Source organism: Xyrauchen texanus, chromosome 41, assembly GCF_025860055.1.
Source record: "Xyrauchen texanus isolate HMW12.3.18 chromosome 41, RBS_HiC_50CHRs, whole genome shotgun sequence".
Classification (NCBI taxonomy): Eukaryota; Metazoa; Chordata; class Actinopteri; order Cypriniformes; family Catostomidae; genus Xyrauchen; species Xyrauchen texanus.
Window position 1 is genome coordinate 21,306,285 of NC_068316.1, and position 24,190 is coordinate 21,330,474.

The window sequence follows — 24,190 nt, forward strand, 5'->3', positions numbered from 1 at the left end:
GGAGCCCTGAGTGGCTCGAGAGGTTCAAGAGGCGGAGCTCTGAAAGGCTCGAGAAACTTGAGAGGCGGGGCCCTGGGAGGCTCGAGAAGCTCGAGAGGCGGAGCCCAGGAAGGCTCGGGAGGCTCGAGTGACTTGGGAGGCGGAGCCCTGGAAGGCTCGAGTGGCTTGAGAGGCGGAGCCCTGGACGACTAGAGTGCCTTGAGGGGCAGTGCCCTGGGAGGCTCGAGAGACTTGAGAGGCGGAGCCCTGGAAGGCTCGAGAGGCTTGAGAGGCGGAGCCCTGGAAGGCTCAAGAGGTGGAGCCCTGGAAGACTCGAGAGGCTTGAGAGGCGGATTCCTGGGAGGCTCGAGAGGCGGAGCCCTGGGAGGCTCGAGAGGCGGAGCCCTGGAAGACTCGAGAGACTTGAGAGGTGGAGCCCTGGGCGGCTCGAGAGGCTCGAGAAGCTCGAGAGGCAGAGCCCTGGGTGGCTCGAGAGGCGGAGCCCGGGGTGGCTCGAGAGGCGGAGCCCTGGGTGGCTCGAGAGACTTGAGAGGTGGAGCCCTGGGAGGCTTGAAAGGCGCTGGCTCTTGGACGGTCATGGCTACTGGCGCTGGCCCTTGGACGGTCATGGCTACTGGCGCTGGCTCTTGGACGGCCGAGGCTACTGGCGCTGGCTCTTGGAAGGCCGAGGCTACTGGCGCTGGCTCAGGGACGGTTGAGGCTACTGGCGCTGGCTCAGGGACGGTCGAGGCTACAGGCGCTGGCTCAGGGACGGTCGAGGCTACAGGCGCTGGCTCGCTGACTGTGGCTGACGAGGGCTCAGGCTCGCTGACCATGGCTGACGAGGGCTCAGGCTCCCTGACCGTGGCTGACGAGGGCTCAGGCTCACTGACCGGGGCAGGCGTGGGCTCTGGCTCGCAGACCGGGGCAGGCGTGGGCCGGGAGGCGGAAGCCCGTCTTCTCTTCCTCCTCCGGGCAGACGAAGTGGGCCGTGCAGGCTCATGGGAAACGACTGGTGTGGGTGTTTGCTCGCTGGCAGGTGGGGCAGGCGTGATGGGAAGAGCCATGGGTGAGTGGGAAGACTCCACTGTGGAAGGTGAGGTTGGGTCCTCCTCTGGCACGCCCACAGTGAGTGGCGAGCCGCTGACCAGCAAAGTCTCTTCCACGATTTCCTGCAGGGTCCCGCCGCGCATCACCGGGGTCAGCCGCTCCTTCAGCGAGGGGTTCAGGTTACCCCAGAAGAAACCCACCAAGGACGAGTCCGGGAAGTCGGAGATGTTTGCCAGCTCAAGGAAGTCCCAGACGTGGTCTTCTACCGGTCGGTCCCCTTGCTTCAAACAAAGCAGCTGGTAGTTGGCCTGCTGGACCGCTTGATCCATTTGTGTGGTCGGTTGTTCTGTTATGCAATGGGAAGTCAGGAGAAGGCAGACGGGTGGTGCGGATCCAACTGCAGTTTTTATTAAAATAACAAATAAGCAAAACACAAAGAAAAGTCCACGAGGGGAAAAACTAACTCAAATACAAAAGAACACACAGCGGGTAGAACAAACAGCAAAACATCCACAACGAAAAAGGAACCTCGAGCGAACAAGAACAACATATCAACATACAACAACCGACAAGGGAATGGAGGAACAAACAGGGTTTAAATACACAAGGACACAATAAAGACTAAACGAGACACAGGTGAGAACAGTGATGTTTGCAGGCAGTGAGGGAGGCTGGGAATTGTGGGAATTGTAGTTTTCTACAAGGACAGTGAGACTCGGGGCGGACAACAAGGAAAACATTGACATGGAATGTGATCCGTGAAGGGTGAAACGGAAAACACGGGGCAGACAACAAGGAAACGTGACATGGAATGTGAAAAGTGGCATGTGAAACAGACAACATGGGGCAGACAACACAGGAACGTGACACATACTATTATTACGACTTGCCAAACAATTTCTCATTAATACATTCTATCTCTAAAAAAATATATGTTTTAATTATTGTCCATGCTTTGTGCTTGTTCACTGTAAGCCCAGGCAAGTTCTTTTAACTTAAAAATGTTGTGGAAAATCGTTGCCCTAAAGAAAGTACATTTTCCTGAAATAAATTATTTGCATTGACTCAGCTTAACTTAGTTGTGTTATCTTTCTGCTTTTACTCATTAAATTGATTTATAAATCAATTCTATTTTCAACTTAAGAAGTCTTGTTGAGACAACAGATTGACAACCGATTGATTTCAGTAATGTGGACTTGACCTGTTTAGTTCAAATAACTGAATATACTTAATGAATTAATTAATGTAGTTGATTAAGCATAAGTCTTTTAGTTGAGGTGACAAATATACTTGGTGATTCAACTTAAGTAAACAAAATTATATAATGGCAACTTAACATGGTAACATGACTTTAAATTTTAAGTTGTGTCAACTCAAAAAAGAACTTTTATGTATAATAAAACATCCTGTTCATTTGCTCAGATAAATTGAACAACAAAAAAATCCAGTAGAATTAGAGAAATCATGGAAATCATCCACCTGACTCAAAACACTTAAATAATGGAGGTAAATTTGTTAGGATTTATGACAATATGTTATATTGTCCTCAATTTATTTGAGTTAAAACAACATCAGGGATAATAGTGTTGATAGACTAAGTAGAAAGACAGGAAATGGGGCGAAATGAAGGAATGGGACATATTGCAGACTGGACTCAAACCTCCATCAGCCATACTGTATATGCACCAAGGCTCAAAACATTTTTAACATTTGCCCCAACCACTGTGCTACCGGATGGCTTCAACTTGTCTGTTTGTCTTTAGAAATGTCTTATCGTTATGGTGATAAGTAAAAGGAATTTTAGTAACAACTCAAGTTTATTATAATGTACTGTTATGTGAGTCAAGAATACACAGTATCTTCTGCATTAATGCATTGTGTGGTGGTTATACGTGTAATAGTGTTGCTCTGGATAAAGGGGTCTTAAGTCTTTTTTCCCACTGACTTAAGCCTTGTGATTGTGTTTGTGAGGAGGCGTTTGGTCCTTCGCTCCACAGCTGTTGTTCTACATGGCTCATTGAAGCCATGGCCTTGAGAGTTAAAACACTGCAGCTACACAGGGTGTGACAGACACACAGGGTACACTGTGATCTGTGACAACAGGGGGGCTGCCAGAGACCACAGCAATGGATTGGGAGGGGGTGTCCCTTATGGATAATGGGACTAGAATTAAAAGAGTGTGCGTGTGGGCATGCATGTGTTCTTGTGATATTGTTGGTGGACAAGTGGTTAAGAGAAACTCTCTCTCTCTCTCTCTCTTTCAAACACACACACACACACACACACACACACACATGCACACACACACGCACACACACATGCACACACACACACACTTTACCTCTGGTCTTATGATAGATAATACAGTCAGTGGTGTGCACCAGCACACATAAAGGTACTCAGAGCCTGACCTTTAGAGAGGAGGAGAGAGCACATTTTGTGTGTGTGTGTGTGTGTGTGTGTGTGTGTGTGTGTGTGTGTGTGTGTGTGTGTGTGTGTGTGTGTAATGTTTGAGTGTATGATGTCTTTCAAGCCTACTGTATTAGAAATAATATGTAATGCAGTCTATTTTCTAAGTAGCCCTATATCCATCATTACAACATCTGAGGTACGACTTTGGTTTCAACATATTACATAATCTATCTTAATTCATCTTTTTATTGTATTTAGGTATTATATTAAAACACATGGAAATGTGTTAAAGCAAAATTAGTCTTACAGTAATGCATTTACAATGAAAGTCTATGGGATGAGGTATTGCATTGAGATAAATGTTACAGTATACACCCGAAAGTAAAGCCACAAGATGAGACTGGTGTGATAAAATCATTTGCTAACATTGTCTGTGCATAGTTATAATCTTTCAGCTCCTATTGTGGTGTCAAATAGCACACGTATCATAAAAAAAGAAAACATTACCTGCACATGTCTGATTTTAAAACCTCCAGAATGCTTTGACACAGAGTTTTTTTTAATAAGTTTCACAAACTGAGGGACAACATTACTTAAAGTTTGTATAAATGGTCTTTACACTGTAAAGTGTTCGTTTTAAAGTGAAGATTTTTCTCAGCTTTTAGTGGTGTTCAATTATTCAAAGATAATATATTTTTGATTACTTTGAGAATAACTCAACCTGAATTTTATTTCTGTCCTCTCACTATTTTTATAGATCATTGGTACGATCCCTTTGATGCCAAACTCTGTAGGATCTTCCAGCCAATCAGGGGGTGGCACAGCCTCACTGCAGGTACAGCCAATCACACCGCAGCTGCTGACCAATGCACAGGGTCAGATTATAGCCACCGTGATTGGCAACCAAATCCTACCAGTCATCAACACCCAGGGAATCACACTGTCACCTATTAAACCTGGACAACAGGTAAGCGCTGAGTGTCTTAAAGATTGAAAAAAATTAATGTGTGTGTAGATGTGAGTTACATTTTATATGACGTTGAATAAACCAAGTTCCTGAAAATGTAATTTTGTTGAAGTTCTTCTTAAAGGGTAACTAAACACCTGCTCAGAGTCTGACTCCACCCACTAGAAATATTTGAAAATGCTGGAAAAGTGGGCAGACCCCGGCGGGGATAGAGGGAACGAACCGAGTGCGGGGCTGAGCGAGGGGGCACCTGAGACTCGTAGTGACGGATTAATTGACAGCTGCTGTCAGACTCTATGTTATTATTATTCCTCACACGGTCGCAAGACGACATGTACATGAATCTGGCGTGGTGAGCTGGAACCTGCTTACGTCAGCTGTCACCGCTTACGTCACGAAGTACCGCAACAGCCAATAGGAAAATGCAACTGCAGTAGCCACCGTTCAACCTGAAGAGGGCAGCACTCAGACGTTATTACACCATATATTGTAGAATTAAAACACTTTATACACAAATGTCAAAAAATTTACTTGAATCAATGACCAGTACTAATAAAGCCCCATGCTTACAGATCATTAACTAAAAAAAGTTGGTTTAGGGTTTAGTTACCCTTTAACTTTGACACAGCAGGCTCTATTTTAAGAGTGAGAATGAGAATTTGCCCATGAAGTTTTGGTATTTTCGTGCAAGCATGCTCTGTCTAGGCGCAAGTTGGTTTGGCAAAAAATCACTAATGGGCTGGGTCAAGTGCAATTTTATTTTGAGGTTTTCTTCTCCTCTGTGTCCTGTTATATATTGTATTACATGTCAAGAACCAGCAATGTAAACAAAGACAGCACATTCATAAGAAGTTGGTAGTGTAAATGGACTGTGTGCAATGTATTAGAAGAAAAGATATATGGACTTACATTCTGGAATATTTATATGACTATTTATACGCATTGGAAAATGTGGTTCTCGCCAGGATTTGGATTTATTCTCCATTAAATTATAAAGAATGTAAGTATTATTACTCATTTTCATTTACTGTAATCAAAATATAATAAAATATAATACATAATCAAAACAACAAAGTGGTCAAAACAAATCATACCAAATCCAAACATTTTAATCTCTACAACTTCTTCCACCGGCCCCTTTTGCAGTGACTTAAAAACCACTCTATGACAACAGGTTGAAAAATGCCAATACAGATTAGATCATCAATAAAATTGTAAATATAAACATGATTATAATAATTGAAAAATGAACCGTGACCTAAAGATAGTTTAACAAATGTAATGCATATTTGTTTCATAAAATGGCTTCAACAGTGATCGTCATGGACATCATTTGATGTTCCACTTTAATTTCAGAGTTTGCACATTAACTTTTTTACCACCTGCTGGTGAAATCTCCAAACTGCAAATGCAGGAACTTAGTTCAGACTTTGCGCTGAAATAAGACGTACTTTTGAAATGTCTTAGCGCAATAACCTATTTCTCCAAAAAATAGTTAATTACTCTTTGCGCAACTTCATTAACATACAATACTCCCACAGATTGCGGAAACACTCACGCCCACTTGCACTTTGCGCTGGCACAAATTGCAGTTTGAAGTAGTGCTCTCACAAAAATTGGATGAGATTATGCTCCTGGGTGACACTAAAAAAACTGCAAGATATGGTCAACGGTCAAATATTTCCATTTAGCACATGTTTTCATAGGAATACAATTGAAAAACTGCATTGATGGATACAAGATATGCATCTGGTGTGAACAGTCCCTATAAATATTGTCTTGGGCCAGAAAGCAACCATCTAGACTAGAAACCACCTAGTAATGCCCTAGAGACCAACTAACAATGACCTAAAACCAGTCAAAACACCCTAGCATTATGAGAGAGAGTTTTGTACAGGCAGGCACCATTCACATTTTCTTTATTTATTTTTTTAAATAATTAATAATTCCAAGTAATCCTACACTGTACCAATTTTGTGCATGTCTGCAAAAACTGTAAACTATAACATGTATCATAATTTATGCACAATATAGCCAAAAATGAAATGTTGTTCTTATAAGGACTCTGGTGAGACTCTATTCACACTTACTGTCAAGAAAGTGTTCCCAGATCCTGTATGCCAACAGAACCCAATGACACAGCCTTTGGTAATAAGCGGTAGGGAAACTTTGGTGTGTACTTTTAAGTTTTTGTTTTGTTTTTATTTTTATTAAAAAAAATTGTAATGAAGATGGCGAGACTGCCGGCTGACAGGGCTTTTAATACCTCTTTTTTCTCTCTGCGAAACACATACCTACTTACACAGACACACGGTATTACTGTATGTGAAGGTTTTACCCACACTATTACGAAGAACACTATGAACTTAATTGTAATATAAGAGTGAAAATTAGTAAGAATGAACAGTAGTGCAAAACAGCACAGACTATAAACATGCAGTATTATTCCATCCCCCACCCTGTAATCAGAAATGGTCCGCAATAAAAGCATCTACAGTATAGGTCAACCTCATTTCTGTTGGATCAACTCTGTGTCATATTTACTGGAACATTTGATCACACACATAAACACAGTAATGCATTTGTAATAATGTTTATGGATTTGTCTGCATTTCAAATTGACTCCTGAACATTTTCATGGAGCGATAATTTATGGCTGTCAAAGACAGTGGCGGCAGAGCGATCCAGAGAAGCTCGGTAATTTTCACAGACCTGTCGACAGTTCTGACAGTGTGTGCAACACTTCTGACATCTCTCACCAGCCAAAGAAAAACACACAGAAGAGAATTAATAGTGCAAGAGAACAGCAGAGAGAAGCCAACCCACATTTAGACACATGAAACAGTTTCTTTCTCTGAGAGGAGATGCACCATCTGGATTTTGTAAGAGGCACACAATGGTGCATAAAACATGAAAATATATGGTGCCGCAGTCATGCCACATTGCCCATAATAATGACTCATATTGTAGCAACATCATTTTGATTTCTGGGTTCAGTAAATTAATATTTTTCCTTTTCCGTGTTAAGATTTCAATGCTGAGTATCCAAATGCTGTCGTTTTTTCTTTCTTTCTTGTAGTTAAAAATATCTCATTGTGTTCAATGAGAATTGTGTGTAGCCTCTCTCTATTTTAGTCTGTCTATTTGAGATGTTAAAAAACTGTAATGCCCATTCATGCTTGGAAAAAAAATCTAACATAACAAAAAAATACTGAAAAAAATGTATTACTGTGATTTTTGGACCAGGTGCACACTTTGGTCTATAAGGGTTCTATATCGAATCCTAGGGTTCTTTACTCAAAAGAGCACTCTATGTCAAAAATATTTGGTATAAAAATAAAATAACCTTTTTTGCACAAACAAGGCAACACAAACAAAATCCACAAAATGAAACTTTTAGGGTTTCCAAATGTAAACTGATTAATAATGCAATAATACATGCATGTTAATTGCTCTTAACTTGAAATATTGAGTGCGCTATCTTATACATTTTGATTAAATATAACTCTTTGGCTCAACTTAATATTACCATGTAAGCTCAACTTAAACACTTCAAGAAGAATGAACCTAACTAGCTAGTAGCTAGAACAAGCTAGCACAGTAAATGCTAGCATGCTGATTGGAAACATGGCTCTGATTAGCATTGCAATTGCTCAACAGGTAAAGCAATATAATATCAAACAATCTTAAATTGAACCGGTCCTCAACCAAAGCTCAAGCTCCACTATTTACAATAATGGCAACCTCCATGCTGCCATTTTGTTTCTTTTTACATGATATCACAATGGTCATGTAGTAGCTTTCATCGAATTCCGAGATTACAACTTGTAATTCCAAATTCTTTGAAGGTGTAAAAAAGAAGTTAACACACTATATGACCCTTTAAAGTTTATATGGAACCATTCTTTCTAAGAGTGTAATGTATCATGCTAATAACATGGTACCATGGTAATTTCATGGTATTCTTTGAAGGACTTTGGAGTACCATGAAATTATATGATGGTATATGAATATGTTTATCACTCAATACCATAGTATAAATCAGAGTACAGTGATAGTACCCTTACTGTACCACAATACTACCACAGTATTTTTGTAACGGTTTTATTTTTTAAAAAGTATGCTTTGTACATTTTACAATGTGTTGTTTATCTTATGTTTATTCACAGTTGCCACAGGCCGCTCAAACTCTGCAGGCACCTCCTGTGTCTCAGCCAGGTCTGCTCCGCATGCCCCACAGCCAGAGCCCCCTCCGCCAGGCCTCTTCCTCCTCCTCAACATCATCCTCCTCATCCTCAGCTCTCAGCGTTGGGCAGCTAGTCAGCAGTGAGTGTCCACTGTATCTCTACATGTTAGCAGTGTTAGCCATGCTAACACTTGATACATATTTACCCAGTCTTAAGAAAGATACTTTGAAACTGGTGCTTCCAAAGCTACCAGCTACTCATAATTGAAAATATTTCAACTCTAGTCAAGTTAACTTTCTGAAAAAGTTGATCAGTCAAGAGCACTTCTTTCAAATGAATACTTTAACTTGAATATTGGAATGAATAGTTTATTCACTTACAGTATGAACAACTGAAGCAATCTGTTGGTGTTAGTGGTATGGTTTGTTGTTGCAGCCATGCATGGACAGAGCAGGCAGTGCAGGAAATAAAAAACCTCATGGGTTACAGATCAGATTCAGCAGAATTATTACAACATTGTACCATTTTTTAAGATTTCTGACAGTGCAACGTGGTACTATTGTTCATTGCATAATACATTAAATGGACACTTAATAGAACTTCAAATACTGTATATCAGTTTGATCAATCAAGAACAAGACGCAATAACATATTGAACATAGGAATTCCAAACTGCCAATCAAATGTAGTCTAAACTAAAGACAAAGCTGCCATAAAAGAGGTGGCACTGAGGTTGGAGGAGGGTGAGAAGTGCAGCTTTCATCCATGCAACGGAAAGGCAGCTAACGCAATGAATAAATGGAGGACTTAAATAGACCTTCTCTTATAAGCATCTGAATTGTATTGGTTGACGTCATACCAGCTGATTTCAAGCTTGACTAACGTTACCTGCCTGAACTAATTATACGCATGATTTAGCTACACTACAAGCTCCTTAGAAAACATAGCTAAGGATATTAAAGATATTTAAGATGTTAAAATACTTTGTTCCTGTTTAAGATTAGGTTGATTTCTTTAAAAACTGTAAACACTGTGTCTCTGGTGCTATAATAATTGGTGATGTACACTTTCTTGTTGTGGCAGGTATAAAAGGAGCCTATTGTAATCTTTAGAAGTTTTCATGTTAACAAAATTCCAACGCATTGACGGGGTGTGTGTGTGTGTGGGTGGGGTGGGGGGGTTCTAGTGTCTAGACCTTTGAGGGAGGGGGTCAACATTTTGTGTCTAGACTTTAGAAAATTTAACATGCTGTCTTTTCATTCTGCTTTTATCAGATTTTTATTTTATTCTGTCATCTAACTAACAAAACTGTTGGCCTAATGAATGGAAGGTTTGGTTTACAGTGGCTTCAGCATCCAGAAGCAGCACATATAAATCACTTGCTCCAGCCTGTCAAAGCCACACCGGCCATTTAAAAATGTTTTACTTAGATAAATTCTCATTTGTCACAGCCAATTGCCCTAAAACCATTTCAATGGCATCTGCAATGGAGTTTTGAATTCAATAAACAGGAAGTTGCCATTGATCAACTTGCTGTGGACAGAACCAATAGACTGTTTCCTTTTTATTATTTTTTCCCCTTTTCTTTTCTTTCTTTATTTTTTTTCATTTCTCTATTTATTTTTCACTATTCATTTCATCAGTTTACCGCCGTGGTGTTGCTCTCCATGCCAGATTGTGTTTGTTGTGATGTCCTTGGCTAACGTTAATTCCCCAGAACATGTTTTGAATGGAGGAATAAAAAACTGACTAGCTGAACACCCACAAAAGAGTGAAGTGTTCAGCTCAGTTGGAATATGCAATACTTTCAAGAACCATACAGATCTGATGTTTTACAAATCTGATTTGTACTCATATTATATTGTAAAAATAAAGATAAAAAAAAAAAAAAGTCAAAACTGTAAAATACTTTCTTTGTGTGTGTTTGTGTATGGACATGTGCATGTGTATACAAACCCTGTTTGAGAGGAAAGTATGCATATATGCACATGCACACGTGGGAAAGATTTACCAAGTGAATCAGGTGGCGAAGCTAGAGAACAGTATGAGGCTAGGGTTTTACATTTTTGAGAAGTTCAAATTTGATTCATAGATGCACAAAAAACATTTAAATCTTTGAAACATCCAGAAAGTCTGAAGGCCAAAGGTCACAACTGGTTCTTCCGATATGGTTCAGAATTGACCCTTAAAAACGATGGAAGGAACAGTTGGTTTTAAATGGCTAATACTCTTAAACAATTATATACAAAAATATATTAATCTTTTTATTTTGATCGCTTTGATGGTCTTGACAAAGTCACAACTTTTTGTTACAGTACCAAAAAATATGCTGCATTTATAACGTATGTATTCTTTACCTGTCCCAGGTCAAAAATGACCCTGAGACAATAGGAGGGTAATATTGTAATATTATTAAAAATACATTTATTTTTACTGTTCAGCAATGAAAACAAATACATGGCATAAGGCAATTTGACATCTAAAAAGGTACCTGCCAGTGCATTTCCCTGGTATTTTTTTGTTTGCCTTTGTACCATTTGTCACAAATCATTATTATTTGGTCGAAAAAACACAAAATGCACATTTGCTGTGTGTGTGTGTTCAGAGCAAGTTCACATTCTGAGCATTCAAAATGTCATGATCTGATTTGCATATAAGAAATGGCAAGGTGCTGGGTCAATAGATTTTTATTTTAAATATGGCTGATGGATTATTTTAATAATTCATTCATAATGACTTCCATGAATTATTCAGTCAACCAAACTTTTCTTATGTAAGCAGGATCCAAGGCCACCTGGCAGTGATGTACAATACCCAGTCACATATTATTAACCAAAATACACCACAAAATAAACAATAAAATGCTGTCTTTTATAGAATAAAGAGCTTCAAGTGCATTCTTACCTCTACTAAAATTAAATGAAAGGAATATTCCAGGCTCAATACAAGTTATGCTCAGTCAACAGTAATTGTGGCATAATGTTGATAACCACAAAAATTTACTTTTAAAAATTGACTCATTTATAATATATTTTAAAAAAGCAAAAATCGAAGTTACAGTGAGGCACTTAAAATAGAAGTGAATGTGACCAATTTTTGGAGGGTTTAAAGGCAGAAATGTGAAGATTAGAATGTTTTAAAAGCACTATTAATTCTTCTGTTAAAACTCATGTATTATTTGAGCTTTAATGTTGTTTAAATCATCATTTTTACAGTAATTTTAGGGTTTTAGGGTTTGTTGACATTGCATCGTCATGGCAACAAAGTTGTAAAAGTGGCTATAACTTTATGCAGTAAAGGTTAGTTCGTCACACTAAAATCATGTAAACACACATATTGTTTATGTCTTGTGTCTAGACTTTTGACATGAGAATTTTAACGTTTACAAATTGGCCCCATTCACTTCCATTGTAAGTCCATCACTGTAAAACGTATTTTTGATTATTTTAATGAAAAGGAGAGGCAAGTCAAAACTTTTTTTGTGATAATGAATATTATACCGCAAAGGCTGTCGATTGAGCTTAACTTGTATTGAACCCGGAATATTCCTTTAAATAGAAATGTAACCGCTGCACAGCTCTTTGTTAAGTGTCTAGTTAAGCAAAATTAGCAAATAAAGAAGGGATATGAAATAATTTGTATGTTTATATCTATGTATTGCTTCTAGAAAGGCGTTTTAGAATGCTCTTCACTGAAATTAATTTGGGACATGTAAGCAGAAGCTTAGTTCTAGGCTCACAGCTGTATAACATCTTGCCTTTTTCTTGTTAGCTCATAGCCAATCATACATCATCCACTGCTTTAAAAGCCTGCTCTCAACTTGTGCTGTTTTAGTGCACCAACAAGGCAACCTCCACCTCCCCACTGCCACCAGTCAAGTCCCATCCTACACGTGGGTAGGCTCCTCCCCCCTGCCTCCTATGTCGGGCAGGAAAAATATATTATTCTGTGGTTCTATATCATTTCATCAAATAAATGTCATGTCAACTTTACCAGGCCTGTGAGTCTTTCCGATAGAAGTGTCACTCCCAGCTGGTCAAATAGGAATTTTAACACATTTATCAACTATTAGACCGATTTCAGTAAGTGCTGATGATATTATAACTGGCATTCAACCTTTCAGGTGATGTAAGCCTGAAAATCAGAAACCACGTCTAAAGAGAAATCAATTATCAGTTCCAGAAAAATGCAGGAATAATAAATGAATAGAAGCTAGTAATTCTTAGAGGAAGAAGAATTGAATTCACTATTTCTGTTATATTACAGTCTATCTTGCAAATGGAAGTATTTGAAAGAAGTATGAGCTTTGATCTTTTCTGCTCTGTTTTGTAGATCCTCAAACTGCCCCCAGTGAGGTGGACGGTGTAAACCTGGAGGAGATTCGAGAATTCGCCAAAGCGTTTAAAATTCGCCGACTGTCTCTGGGTCTGACTCAAACTCAGGTGGGCCAGGCTCTCAGTGCAACTGAAGGCCCCGCCTACAGCCAGTCTGCCATTTGCAGGTATGGAAATCTAAAAGCTACCAGATAGAAAAGAAATACATAGTAGAAAAATAAATGTGAATACATAGCCTATACACTACATAGTCAAATGTAAGTATGTGGTTACTGCTGATTATTGGATTTGGTTGTTGCTGCTACAGCCATCACTAATGCTCTTGTCTAATGGGGAGCAAATCCCTGCAACCATTTTCCAATATCAAGTGGAAAGACTTTCCACATGACTGTTATAGTAGCAAAGGTAGTACCAACTCGCTATTAATGCCCATGGTTTTAAAATTACATTTCCATCTATCAAATTTGAGTGTGGTGTTCAGGTGACCATATCATTATGGTGATGTAGTGTATATATTATGAACATTCTCCTAGTGTCCATTTAAAGACTTATTAAAGGATAAATGGACCTCTTTAAGTTATAGTTTGCATAGTAATACTACTAGCAAAAGTCATTTTTCTGTTGAGTGATTTCATCATTATGATAAAGGCATTTGGCATTTAGAGCACTCAGAAGTGGGTATGTGGTTTGTGATTTGCAGATAAAAGAAAGAAAGAAAAAAATTCTACCAGTGCCAATATCAGCTTACCTTGTAACAAAGCAGTCAAAATAGTCAGCACTCAGGTCTACATGCAAGTATAGTACTCTTTTTATATTTAATCACAAATAATTAAGACATTTAAAAGGGGTATTCATAATTCATGTGAAATGTATGTCAGATACATGTAATTTTTTTCCATTCTCTGCCCGTCTCCACTCTCTCTTGCCCTTCTCTGTATGAGAAGATACAGTTACTTATGTAAAATACATCAGCTGTGGTATTACAAGAAGCACTTAAACCACTTAATAATTTCTAAGGGCCATTGCCATCTATTCACATGACATTTAGCTGAAAGGAACTTGACAGGGCTAGACTTTTAATAAAACGTTGAGTTCCACAGTTCAACAATGACATGGATTTGGTCATAAACTAGGACATTACTTAGCATTAGTAAAATAAATATTTAACTTCATTATAAAAGCACAAATTCTGTTACCCATTTAGTAGATCTCAGCAGTTACTTATTCACATTATGTTTTCATCAAAAATTAGAAGTTTATGTCAGATTGCATTTAGTACAGACCATGTCATGTCTGATCATGCAAATCGTTTCTACTCATAGACATAAATAAGAAACGGGTACAAGAATGATACACCCTTTAAAACTAGTGTAATATTTAAAAATAGTGTACAAGCAATGTGAAATATACTGTAAATCACAAGTTTTCATCCTTATAAAGACTGTCCATCCAGACTCCCAGCCAACCCAGGGCCCCCCAAATTTAAAAAAAGCTAGATTTTCTCAGTAACACTTTATAATATCTTTCATTAATAACTTTAATAAACATTGTTTTCTACCATAACGCTTTACAGATCATTAATGCACTACATTTAGAAGTACATTTTGAAGTATATAGAGTATAAACATCAATTGTGTTTTATATATCAGTCCACAGTACCTAGAGGACCTTCTTGAACCCCACAAGTTTAGAGCCTCTTGAGTCACAAATGACTCGATCACACTTTATATTAGGTGTCTTTAACTACTATGTACTAACATTAAAATACATACAATACAATGCATTTATTGTGTAATTACATGTTGTTCTGCAAAATTCTCACAAGATTCACATTAGCTGTTACTGAGGTTGAGGGACGGGTAGGTTTAGGAGTGTAGGGTTAGGGTCAGAGGTCAGAGGTCATGTTAACAGTGTTATCACAAATGTAATTAAATACATTTGCTTTAAATGTAAGTAAAATGCATCAAATAAGTGCATTGTATCAAATGAGGAAGTACCTAGTAGTTAAAGACACCTAATATAAAGTGTGACCAATGACTCAAAATGACTTTTCTTTGTCACATTAAAACCATGTGCCACTTGTCAACTGTCAATATTTTTCTGTTCAGAGTTTCCTGTTTGTGTTTAATTTTAATGCAGTGGAATTGTCAAAGGCTTATGCCTCGCCTGATGAGACACATGTGTTTATCTGACACACGGCCGTCACACGCTTTTTAAAATTTCATCATATCAGCAATGAACGACCGATAAAGCCTGAAATTGCTCGGTGAAGGGAGAGTGAGGAAATTTCTTAAGAAGCTTCAAACTAGTGCGGAAAGTCTGAAAAAAATCATGCATGAAATATTTAGCCGCATGCATTATTTAGATATTTATAGCATACATTAAAAGCCATTAGTTTCCAAAATCAAGAGGTGATGGGATGTTTTCCCCTATTTGCATTCTTTCATCTCTTCAGAAAGGATGGGGGATTTCTTTGTCATTATTTGTTCATTTTTATGACATTGGACATGACAGTGTGCAGAGTGTTTTTGACTTTAAAGGCAGACATCGCATGCTTTAGTTTAGTTAACATCAGCAGAGACAAGAGGGGAAAGAGGTGAACGTGTTTTGCTCGTGAGTGTGTGAGCTCTTGGGGCCCCTGTAGTGTTTGCGCAGTCAAACTCGGTCTGACAGATGTATCTATCTTGTCCGATCTCATAGTTCACTCTGGGAAAAAGCCTTATTGGTTCATCTGAACAATCACAAAGGTGCATCGTCAAACTGACCATAGGCAGGGGTCGTTATTAAAGCCTATAGAATTTAGTATGAGTGATGTAAAGCATTTTAGAATAATACATAATTAAGCTTATGCAAATTATACATTGGGGTCAAAAAGTCTGAGATTACTTGTGGAAATGCTTCTATTTGGCATTTTTCTAATTTATATTATCAGCAAAACAATATGAGTGAAATGTTCTCAAACAGGCATGGACACATTTTGTGCAAAACCTGATGATCCATGTTATTCTAGCATAGTTTGAGAATGTTCTAAAGAGCATCTTGTGTGCTTCTGTGGAAGAAAGGAAAATCTGACCTTTTGTACAAAGGAGTTAACATGGTCAGTGTCACAAATATGATATAGTGCAGAAATTTTTCACGTCATGACATTTCTTTGACTAAATTTGTCCAAAATCGGTTTATTTTCAGGATTAAATTAGATTTTAAATCCCAGATTTTCAATGCGGTCTCAGTCTTTTGGACCCCTCTGTATATATATAAACCTAACTGCTCAATCCATCTTGGAAGATTTGATATAAAGTATGCATCTTATTATTAAAATCCTTTGCTGCATCATTTGTTTAAATCGGTTAAATACACTGTCCTTGTTCTCAGTGCGACAAATTGAATTTCCCCCCCTTTTACACGGCACGATACACAACCGCTCTCGGCACGGCCCTCTTTAGCATGCAAAGCTGCACGTGGATGCTCATACAATGTCATATCATCACATAATTGTGAGATGGAAATCGCTTTTCCACTTTTAAGCCGTGTGGATTTACAACATTAATCCACACTAAAACACTGGATTCACATCAATGATTCATGTTTTAGGCTGGTAATCTGCCATCTATAATTTGCACAGCAAATTAGGCAGAAGAGCTGCTTAACATGACTGTATATATATTTAATCATATCTACTTACCTACTGCTTCTGTATTCACCATTACGTTGTACTCACGTCCATTGAACTGCTGCTAAGCAGGCATCTTTTGAAACATTGGAGAGGACACGTTGTAGGGGAGAGCAGGGATAACTGTAACACTTTTAGATTTTTTGTTCATTCATTAAGGAAATGTTTAGCCCAAACCTTTTAAATATTGCCTCAAACATCAGTGACATAGCTTTTAGCAGTCATTACATGGATTTAATGGAGTCGGATACAATTACATCAGAAGTACACTGATTATATACATACATAACAACCATGCTGTATAATTATAACAGGGGTATGTGATGAATTATAAATGTAACAGCAAATCAAAAAGCTCTATACGGTGAATAATTGTACTTTACTCTATGTGCACATACTAATGTTAGTCAATGCAAAACATATCCTCAGACACTATAGATATGGCCACTCTGAGTGCATTGAGTGCTAAGCAGCGTTGATTGCTTCAAGAAAACACGGGAAGCATGCAGTCTGATTACACAGAAGGTTCATTTTTCTTTAGTTAAAATCGGCCTGTGCTTACCGAAATTCGAATCACTGTCCCCAGTGGCCAAAGTAGTAAGTGTTGTTGGGCGTACGGGCACATCTGAGTGTAATGAACACATAGGGGTGCCAAAAGCGAGTTGTGAAGCAAATCGTTTTCAGCTGTACAGGCTGTTATATTGTCAAGATCATAGCATGTGAGTGGAGCGGTGATAATTTCACCTGAACGGAGAGTGTCTTTTAGAGGATTCCACTCAGACCACTCTGCACCTCCCGCTCAACCCAGAATGTGTTTCGAGATATGCTGGTTTGGGAATCTAAGAAAAAAAAAAAATAGGCCTGAGGTTATGGAGTTCAAACACGTTCAAACGCAAGTTGCCAAACCTTAAACATAAATGCAAGGTAAAAATCAAAGCTATGAACGAGGAAGGAGAAGAAATCGAAATGGAGTAGAGAGACTGTGAGAGAAAGCAAAGATTCCCTTTGGTATCTAATGCATCATTGCCAGGAAGCACAAGGATGTTTTACGCGAACATGCTAGTGCAGCAAATGGTGAGCTAGTAGGCTACACTACCATTCGATAATAAATTAAGAGATAAATAGTAATGTATCTTGTTGTTTTGCAATCATGACAGTACAGCTGCAAGCCCGGAATGTTAGAGCGCCCTCAATTGAAGATGTTAGCTTAATAATACTGTACATTGGCAAAGCATATTTCCTTGAATCCTGGTGAACATACACAAAAAATCCCTGCATCAAACTAATAAACATGTATGATCTTGTGGATCAGTGTGTCCTAATTTGCAGGTGCAGCATTCTGCTTTCATGCCTTCATTGTACAATTGAGCATTTGATTGGTAAAGACTTCTGCTCTCGCATAGAGAATTTCATAGTGGAATCATATCACTCAATCAACCACCATTGCTTTCTATTTCTGCATCGGGATAGTGCGCATAACTGCTGGTCAGTTTCCCAAAGCCAAATCCACACCTTAATGTTAACAAAGACCTACTGACACTAGATAAGTAGTTGCGGATAACATCTTCCAACATTGCTTGCTGCATTCATACACAGAGAGAAAAAAAAGCCATAAATAATTATAGCTTATTTTAGAAAAAAAAACATTTTGTAAACGAAGGCAGTGTAATTTTTTATTTGCTTTGGGATAATTAAAAATGATTTAATCTAATATATACAGTATTGGACAAAATCTCACTTTATGCATGACACATTTTTTATTTGTTAAATCCATGGTTAAACCCTGTTGTACAAACAGTATAAAGAGCGCAAGCACAACACATGATCTGAAACTGAAAAGCGCAAATATGCCCATATGTGAGTTTCCGCACCACCGCACATATGTTTTATCACTTTTAGAGGCATGTTTGATGACTAGTTTAAAGTAAATAAAGGTAATTACAACAGAATGTATTTTTTTATTGCATTATTTGATGATGTTCAGTGGCATATGTGCTAACAGAGAAATATCTGACTGATTACAAATGATAATGAAGGTCTGGTAGACCAGGTTATCTTACAGCCATTGTAAACCAGTACAAAATAAACAGCAAGGTTTTATATACTAAAATATAATACAATCACAGAATTTCAGATGTGTGTATTACTAAGCATTTCATAATCTAATAAATGTTGGCATATAGACTATGTTTTCACCCAGAGGGGCACCTCAGTCCACTGTGTGCATGTCTGACAACAAGTATAAACTACTACAGAGAAATTTCATGTTGGAGCGGGATTTGAGCTAACTTTTTTTATCGGTGAGCGTGAGCAGCAATTGAGCGGAGCGCATGGAGAGGATTAATATTGAGCGGAGTGTCACACTGCTCTGCTTCGCTCACATGATCTGGTCAAGATGCATATTTTATAAACTGAACCCCCCCAACTCAAACATAATCATCAGTGGAGTACTAAATGTAATGTTAGAGGGAAAAGTGCAACCTCCAAATCATGCTTGTAACGGATTATGTGAACGCGATTACTTCCTGGTTTCAAGACGGGATCTGAACCAGGGTCTCCAACGCTGCTTGAACAACATGTGTCCAGTCATGCCACAGGGGAGGAAGTCAAACACACTGGAACTGATGCAAAAATGTCTGATAGGAGATTGTGCTTGTCAGTGATTCTGCATATTGTGGCCGATCTTAGGGTTCTGGAACTCTCGGAAAGAACATGTCGACTTCCTATTCAATAATGTTAAAGCACGGCTTCCCCTAAAATGGTAAAATAATGCAGCAATGATGAGTTTAATATACTGAAAAAAGAATCTATATAAATTATATATTATTCTTTGTGCATTTCAGTAGTTTAGCAAATAATAATAGTGATACACATCACTAACAGCAGCTATTTCCAGTAACTCAATCTGCTTTTTCTACATGAATATGTCCATAGAAGTGGATGCAAGGCATATAAAGCCCTATTGAAGCATGTTTAAAGCAGAAACCTGTTCCTTCCGAGTCAATGGCGCAAAAGATCGATGTTCACTGGTCAAGAGGCTCTAAACATGTCACTTTTGGTCCCGCCCGTAAGCCTTACTTGAGGTCTGTGGGAGCTTCGTGAGCACTATTTGCATTGGATTGGATAAATTTGGCTAGATTTTCCTTTTGCCAGCCCAGTCGGATGGCAAAACGACCAAGTGGGAGTTAGTATAGTCTTAGTATTACAGCCCCTACTTCCCTGCTTTCCTTTACATCCTTATTTTTGAAATTCTTACAAACATTTTTATTAAAATAATAGATTTAAGAAATTGCTCAGAATTTATTCTGTTAAATATACAGAAAATAGAAATTGAAATGGAGTTCCAATAAACCTGATTTTTCTTGATTCTTTTTCCTGTTTCACTTAAATTAGCATCATTTTATGCCCTGCTGTCTGTCTCTTCCTGTCTAACCTGAAACAAAAATGTTTTCTGGTCTGGTTGGAGAAAACAGGAACTTAAATTAACAAATGCAATAATACATGACCTAATCAATAAATCATCATCTCAGTATGTTTTGGCTCTGGTATTTTTTCCAGCTCAGTTGGATTTAACAGGATGCTGTCACTCATCTTTGTGTTGAAAAACGTCTCTCGTGTGTTAAAGGACATGAGAGCAATGGCCTTTGCCCCCGCTTCAGGCATCTTTTCAAATGCCAGTTAAGATTCTATCAAGGGCCTCCTCACAGGAGCCTGTCCAGGAGTTTAGGCCTGAGAGAGAATATGTTTTGTTTCAGAGAGCAGTAGTTCACCTCTCAGCTGGGCTTTTCTCTGTCTGTTTGACAGATGTCCATGTGTCGGAATGGAGTGCAGGTCAGGGAACTTACTCAAACATTTCTCCATTAAAGCATGTGTGAGGCACAACTGCATTCAGTGGAGGCAAAATCTTTGTATGTGGATGTTCTATAACTGTACTCTGCAGATGGTGTGGTTAAAACAGGGTTAACGGGTTCCTAGCAAAATTGTTTGTTGTACAAATGTAGTGAAGGACTGCTATATCAGCCAGGCTGTTTAATCGGCTGATATTTTACACAGATTTTACATTGGACATCAAGTGGCAACCCAGGACAATACCAAAATTGTTTATTCTACAAAATTATTTACAGGCCAATGATTGATAAATCAGCCAGGCTGATTAATTGTCCAATATTTGACCCAGATTCTGCATCATACATCATGTGGCAACCCAACACGGTACCGAAATTGTTTATTGTACAAAAGTAGTGATAGACCGATATATCGGACAGGCTGATTTATCAGTTTAAATTTGACCCAGAATTGACATTGTACATCAAGTGGCGACCCAACACAGTACCAAAATTATTTTTGTACAAAATTAGAGATAGACCAATGAAGTTATTGGATAAACAAGGATGGATGTGTGTGTGTGTGTGTGTGTGTGTGTGTGTGTGTGTGTGTGTGTGTGTGTGTGTGTGTGTGTGTGTGTGTGTGTGTGTGTGTATGTGTGTGTGATTGAGAGAGAGAGAGAGTGTGAGAGAGAGAGAGACAGACAGACGGAGCGTGTGCGATCACCTGTTGCCACACCTAAGCAGGGATGCTGTCAGCTTTCTGAAGATCTGCTTTCTCAGTGGAAAATCAGCATCCAAGCGGGGGTATTTCTCCCTATTTCACGGTAGCTGTTGCGCAATAGTCGATCACTATAGAAACCGCAATCTTCTCGGCCATTTTAAACAGCACCCATTGTGTGAATTAATCAGTCTGTTTTGTCTCTCAGCTGTGATGAGCTGTAATGCTGAAGTTGTTTGTTTAAAGCTATTTCCTAGCTTTAGTAGTGTAGTGTAGTAAGTGTAGTAAGCAATCATAAACAGCTGTTGCATGTAAACGGTTGACGTGGATTCACTTCACGTCACCTAATTGGCTCATATTACACACAAAATACCATACCATAGCTCTTAACAGATCTGCACTGCTCTTACACATTAGTTTAGAACAGCATGAACACAAGCGGAGTGATACACACAGTGAAGCGTCCGAGTGCTGATGGTGTCAGAGCATCAGTGCTTATGGAACGTCTCTCGTCCAATCAGATTCCAGGACCGGAAATAACTGTTGTATATTTTCATATAAAAACAGCAATAAAAAAAAAACAGCATATGCAGATGCATAATTGCTTCTTTCTGGTAGTTTCTAACATATAAAATATATTAACATTGTATAACTTACATGAATTACCCATTAAGCATTATTGCATTATATAACGCTTAATAGACAGTTAAAACTGAAAATACATTTACGTAGTTATGAATGTCCTGAAGGTTTGATTTGAAAGATTTCAATGTTGATGAACTTGCTACTAATCTGTTAATAATTAGTTATGCCTACAGTATATGTTTGTTAAAGGCTAATGGAAGTATAAAATTATTATTTGTTTATTAGTGGCTTAAGGAGATCTGTCAGGACTGATGTAGTTTGGTGCTGTCTGTAAGGTTAATATAAGAAATAATTTGAAAAAATAATTCAGAGAAGACGTCTTTTGTCATGTATGAAGAATCTTTTGTTTAATGAATTCTGTAGTAATTTTCAGTAAAAGTAAAGCATGACTGCTCTGTTGTGATACATTACTAGTTGTATTAACCCGAACACCGCCTGTGCCCCTACATACCGCTAAGTGCAACACCCCCCAATGAAATAAGGAAAATGCCCCCAATAAGACTGGAATCAATTTTACGAAACCCCTCATAAATCACCACATTCAGTAACATACTAAAACTGCTTGTAGCTCAAGTAGCTGCTGTGTGAGATTTTGCAGTAATCATTTTGAGTGTTTATTCTAAACAAGTGTAAAACTATTTGCATGGACAATTTGTTTTTCTTTTATTTCCCCATTACTGTTTTGAATGCTAGTTCCTTCTGCAATAGCACATTGAGAACTAAAAATTACAGTGATTTACCTCCCCGGAGAGCCCATAAACTTGCAGACATATTCAGAAGTGAAGGTGAAAATGTATTAGCATTAAACATTTAATGAGCATCTGGTTGCATGAGGAAAAGAGAAAAGTTGGAAAAGTGTATGAAAATGTGTGTGCATTTGAGTGAATAATTTAAGATATTTGTGAATTAATAATGCTTTTAATGTTTTATGGCATGCTTGTGTTATCCATTTGAAAATATGTATTAAAATCTCTCACAAAAAAAAAAAAAAAAATAGAGTTCCTAATATTTTGTGATGACATATGTGGATTTGATTGTATAGAACAGCTTGAGAAGAACAATGCAAGGCCAATAAATGGTATTCATTCTTTCTGATAGCAGTCGACAGCTTGCTTGTTTTTGCACCAGCCTGTGGAAGAGTCCTCTTGGTTCTATGCAGCTTGGGTACAGAGAGTCCAAAAACTAACACACATAAGAATATTTGTTGTATTGCTCACAATGTAACTCTCCTTACATGCAACTGCTCAAGAAACATTGAAGTGATTAAACTCTAAGCCACTAAACTCTCTGTCCCATTGGCAACATGGACCAAGAGGCCCCTCCTGGGAAACTGGGTCAGACGGGAAGCCCCTCGCCCAGTCAGGGCACATGAGTAAGCTTGTTCTCTTTCAATTCTCCCCTAGACACACCATCCTGAGAAGCCACTTTTTTCTACCACAGGAAGCCCAAGAGAACAATATAGCTAGCAGTCTGACAGGCAAACTGAACCCTGGCCTTTTATATCCTGCCAGGTTCGAGAAGTTGGACATCACCCCAAAAAGCGCCCAGAAGATTAAGCCCGTGCTGGAGCGCTGGATGGCCGAGGCCGAAGCCCGCCATCGCTCCGGTATGCAGAACCTGACCGAGTTTATCGGCAGCGAGCCTTCCAAAAAGCGCAAACGCCGGACCTCTTTCACGCCACAGGCCCTGGAAATCCTCAACAGCCACTTTGAGAAGAATACTCATCCCTCCGGTCAGGAGATGACGGAAATCGCGGAGAAACTGAACTATGATCGCGAGGTGGTGCGTGTCTGGTTCTGCAATAAGAGGCAAGCTTTAAAAAACACTATAAAACGACTGAAGCAACCAGAGCTTGGGCCAGTTGCAGCTATGGACCCTCTGATTGATAATATGGAAGATCATCCTTAACTTATCACGACATGAGCGATGACTCAAATACAGACCAATGGAGAAACTTCTGATGTTTTGGACTTAAAAAACTGGACGATTACTTTCCAAAGTACCATCAACTGGATAGACTGTCGACATAGGCGAAAATAAATATTGTCAGTGTTATCATCAAAAGTGAGAAACAAAAGCAAACACCAAAAAAGCAAAGAAAAAAGAATTGTATGAGAATGAAAATCATTAAGTACTGATACATAAGCCGTTTGTGAGGGGAAAGGGTTCTCTTAAATTGTAATTAAGAACATGTACCAAAGTTTGTTGCATCTGATTCCTGAGTTGTTGTTTTTTTTATATATTATTATTATAATACATGTGTTGCATTTTTAAATTTTTACTGGGAAAAAAGGAAAAAATAAAAAATATTGTGGTGGGGTAGGTGGGAGTGATATTTAATCTTTGTCATATTTTATCACTTGGGTTTTTATGTAAATATTTATGGTAATCTGTCACCAAA

The 24,190-nt window shown here is 38.5% G+C and overlaps 1 protein-coding gene across 1 annotated transcript in view; it reads left to right on the forward strand.

Annotated features, from left to right (window-relative positions):
* LOC127634146 (POU domain, class 6, transcription factor 2-like) overlaps positions 1–23,697 on the forward strand; it is a 163,449-nt gene extending 139,752 nt beyond the window's left edge. Inside the window, exons 8-11 of the mRNA XM_052113540.1 lie at positions 4,199–4,408; positions 8,578–8,734; positions 12,928–13,096; positions 23,193–23,697. Of these exons, the coding sequence (XP_051969500.1) occupies positions 4,199–4,408; positions 8,578–8,734; positions 12,928–13,096; positions 23,193–23,697 (1,041 nt within the window). The remainder of the gene's footprint in view (positions 1–4,198; positions 4,409–8,577; positions 8,735–12,927; positions 13,097–23,192) is intronic.
* The last annotated feature ends 493 nt before the right edge of the window (positions 23,698–24,190 follow it).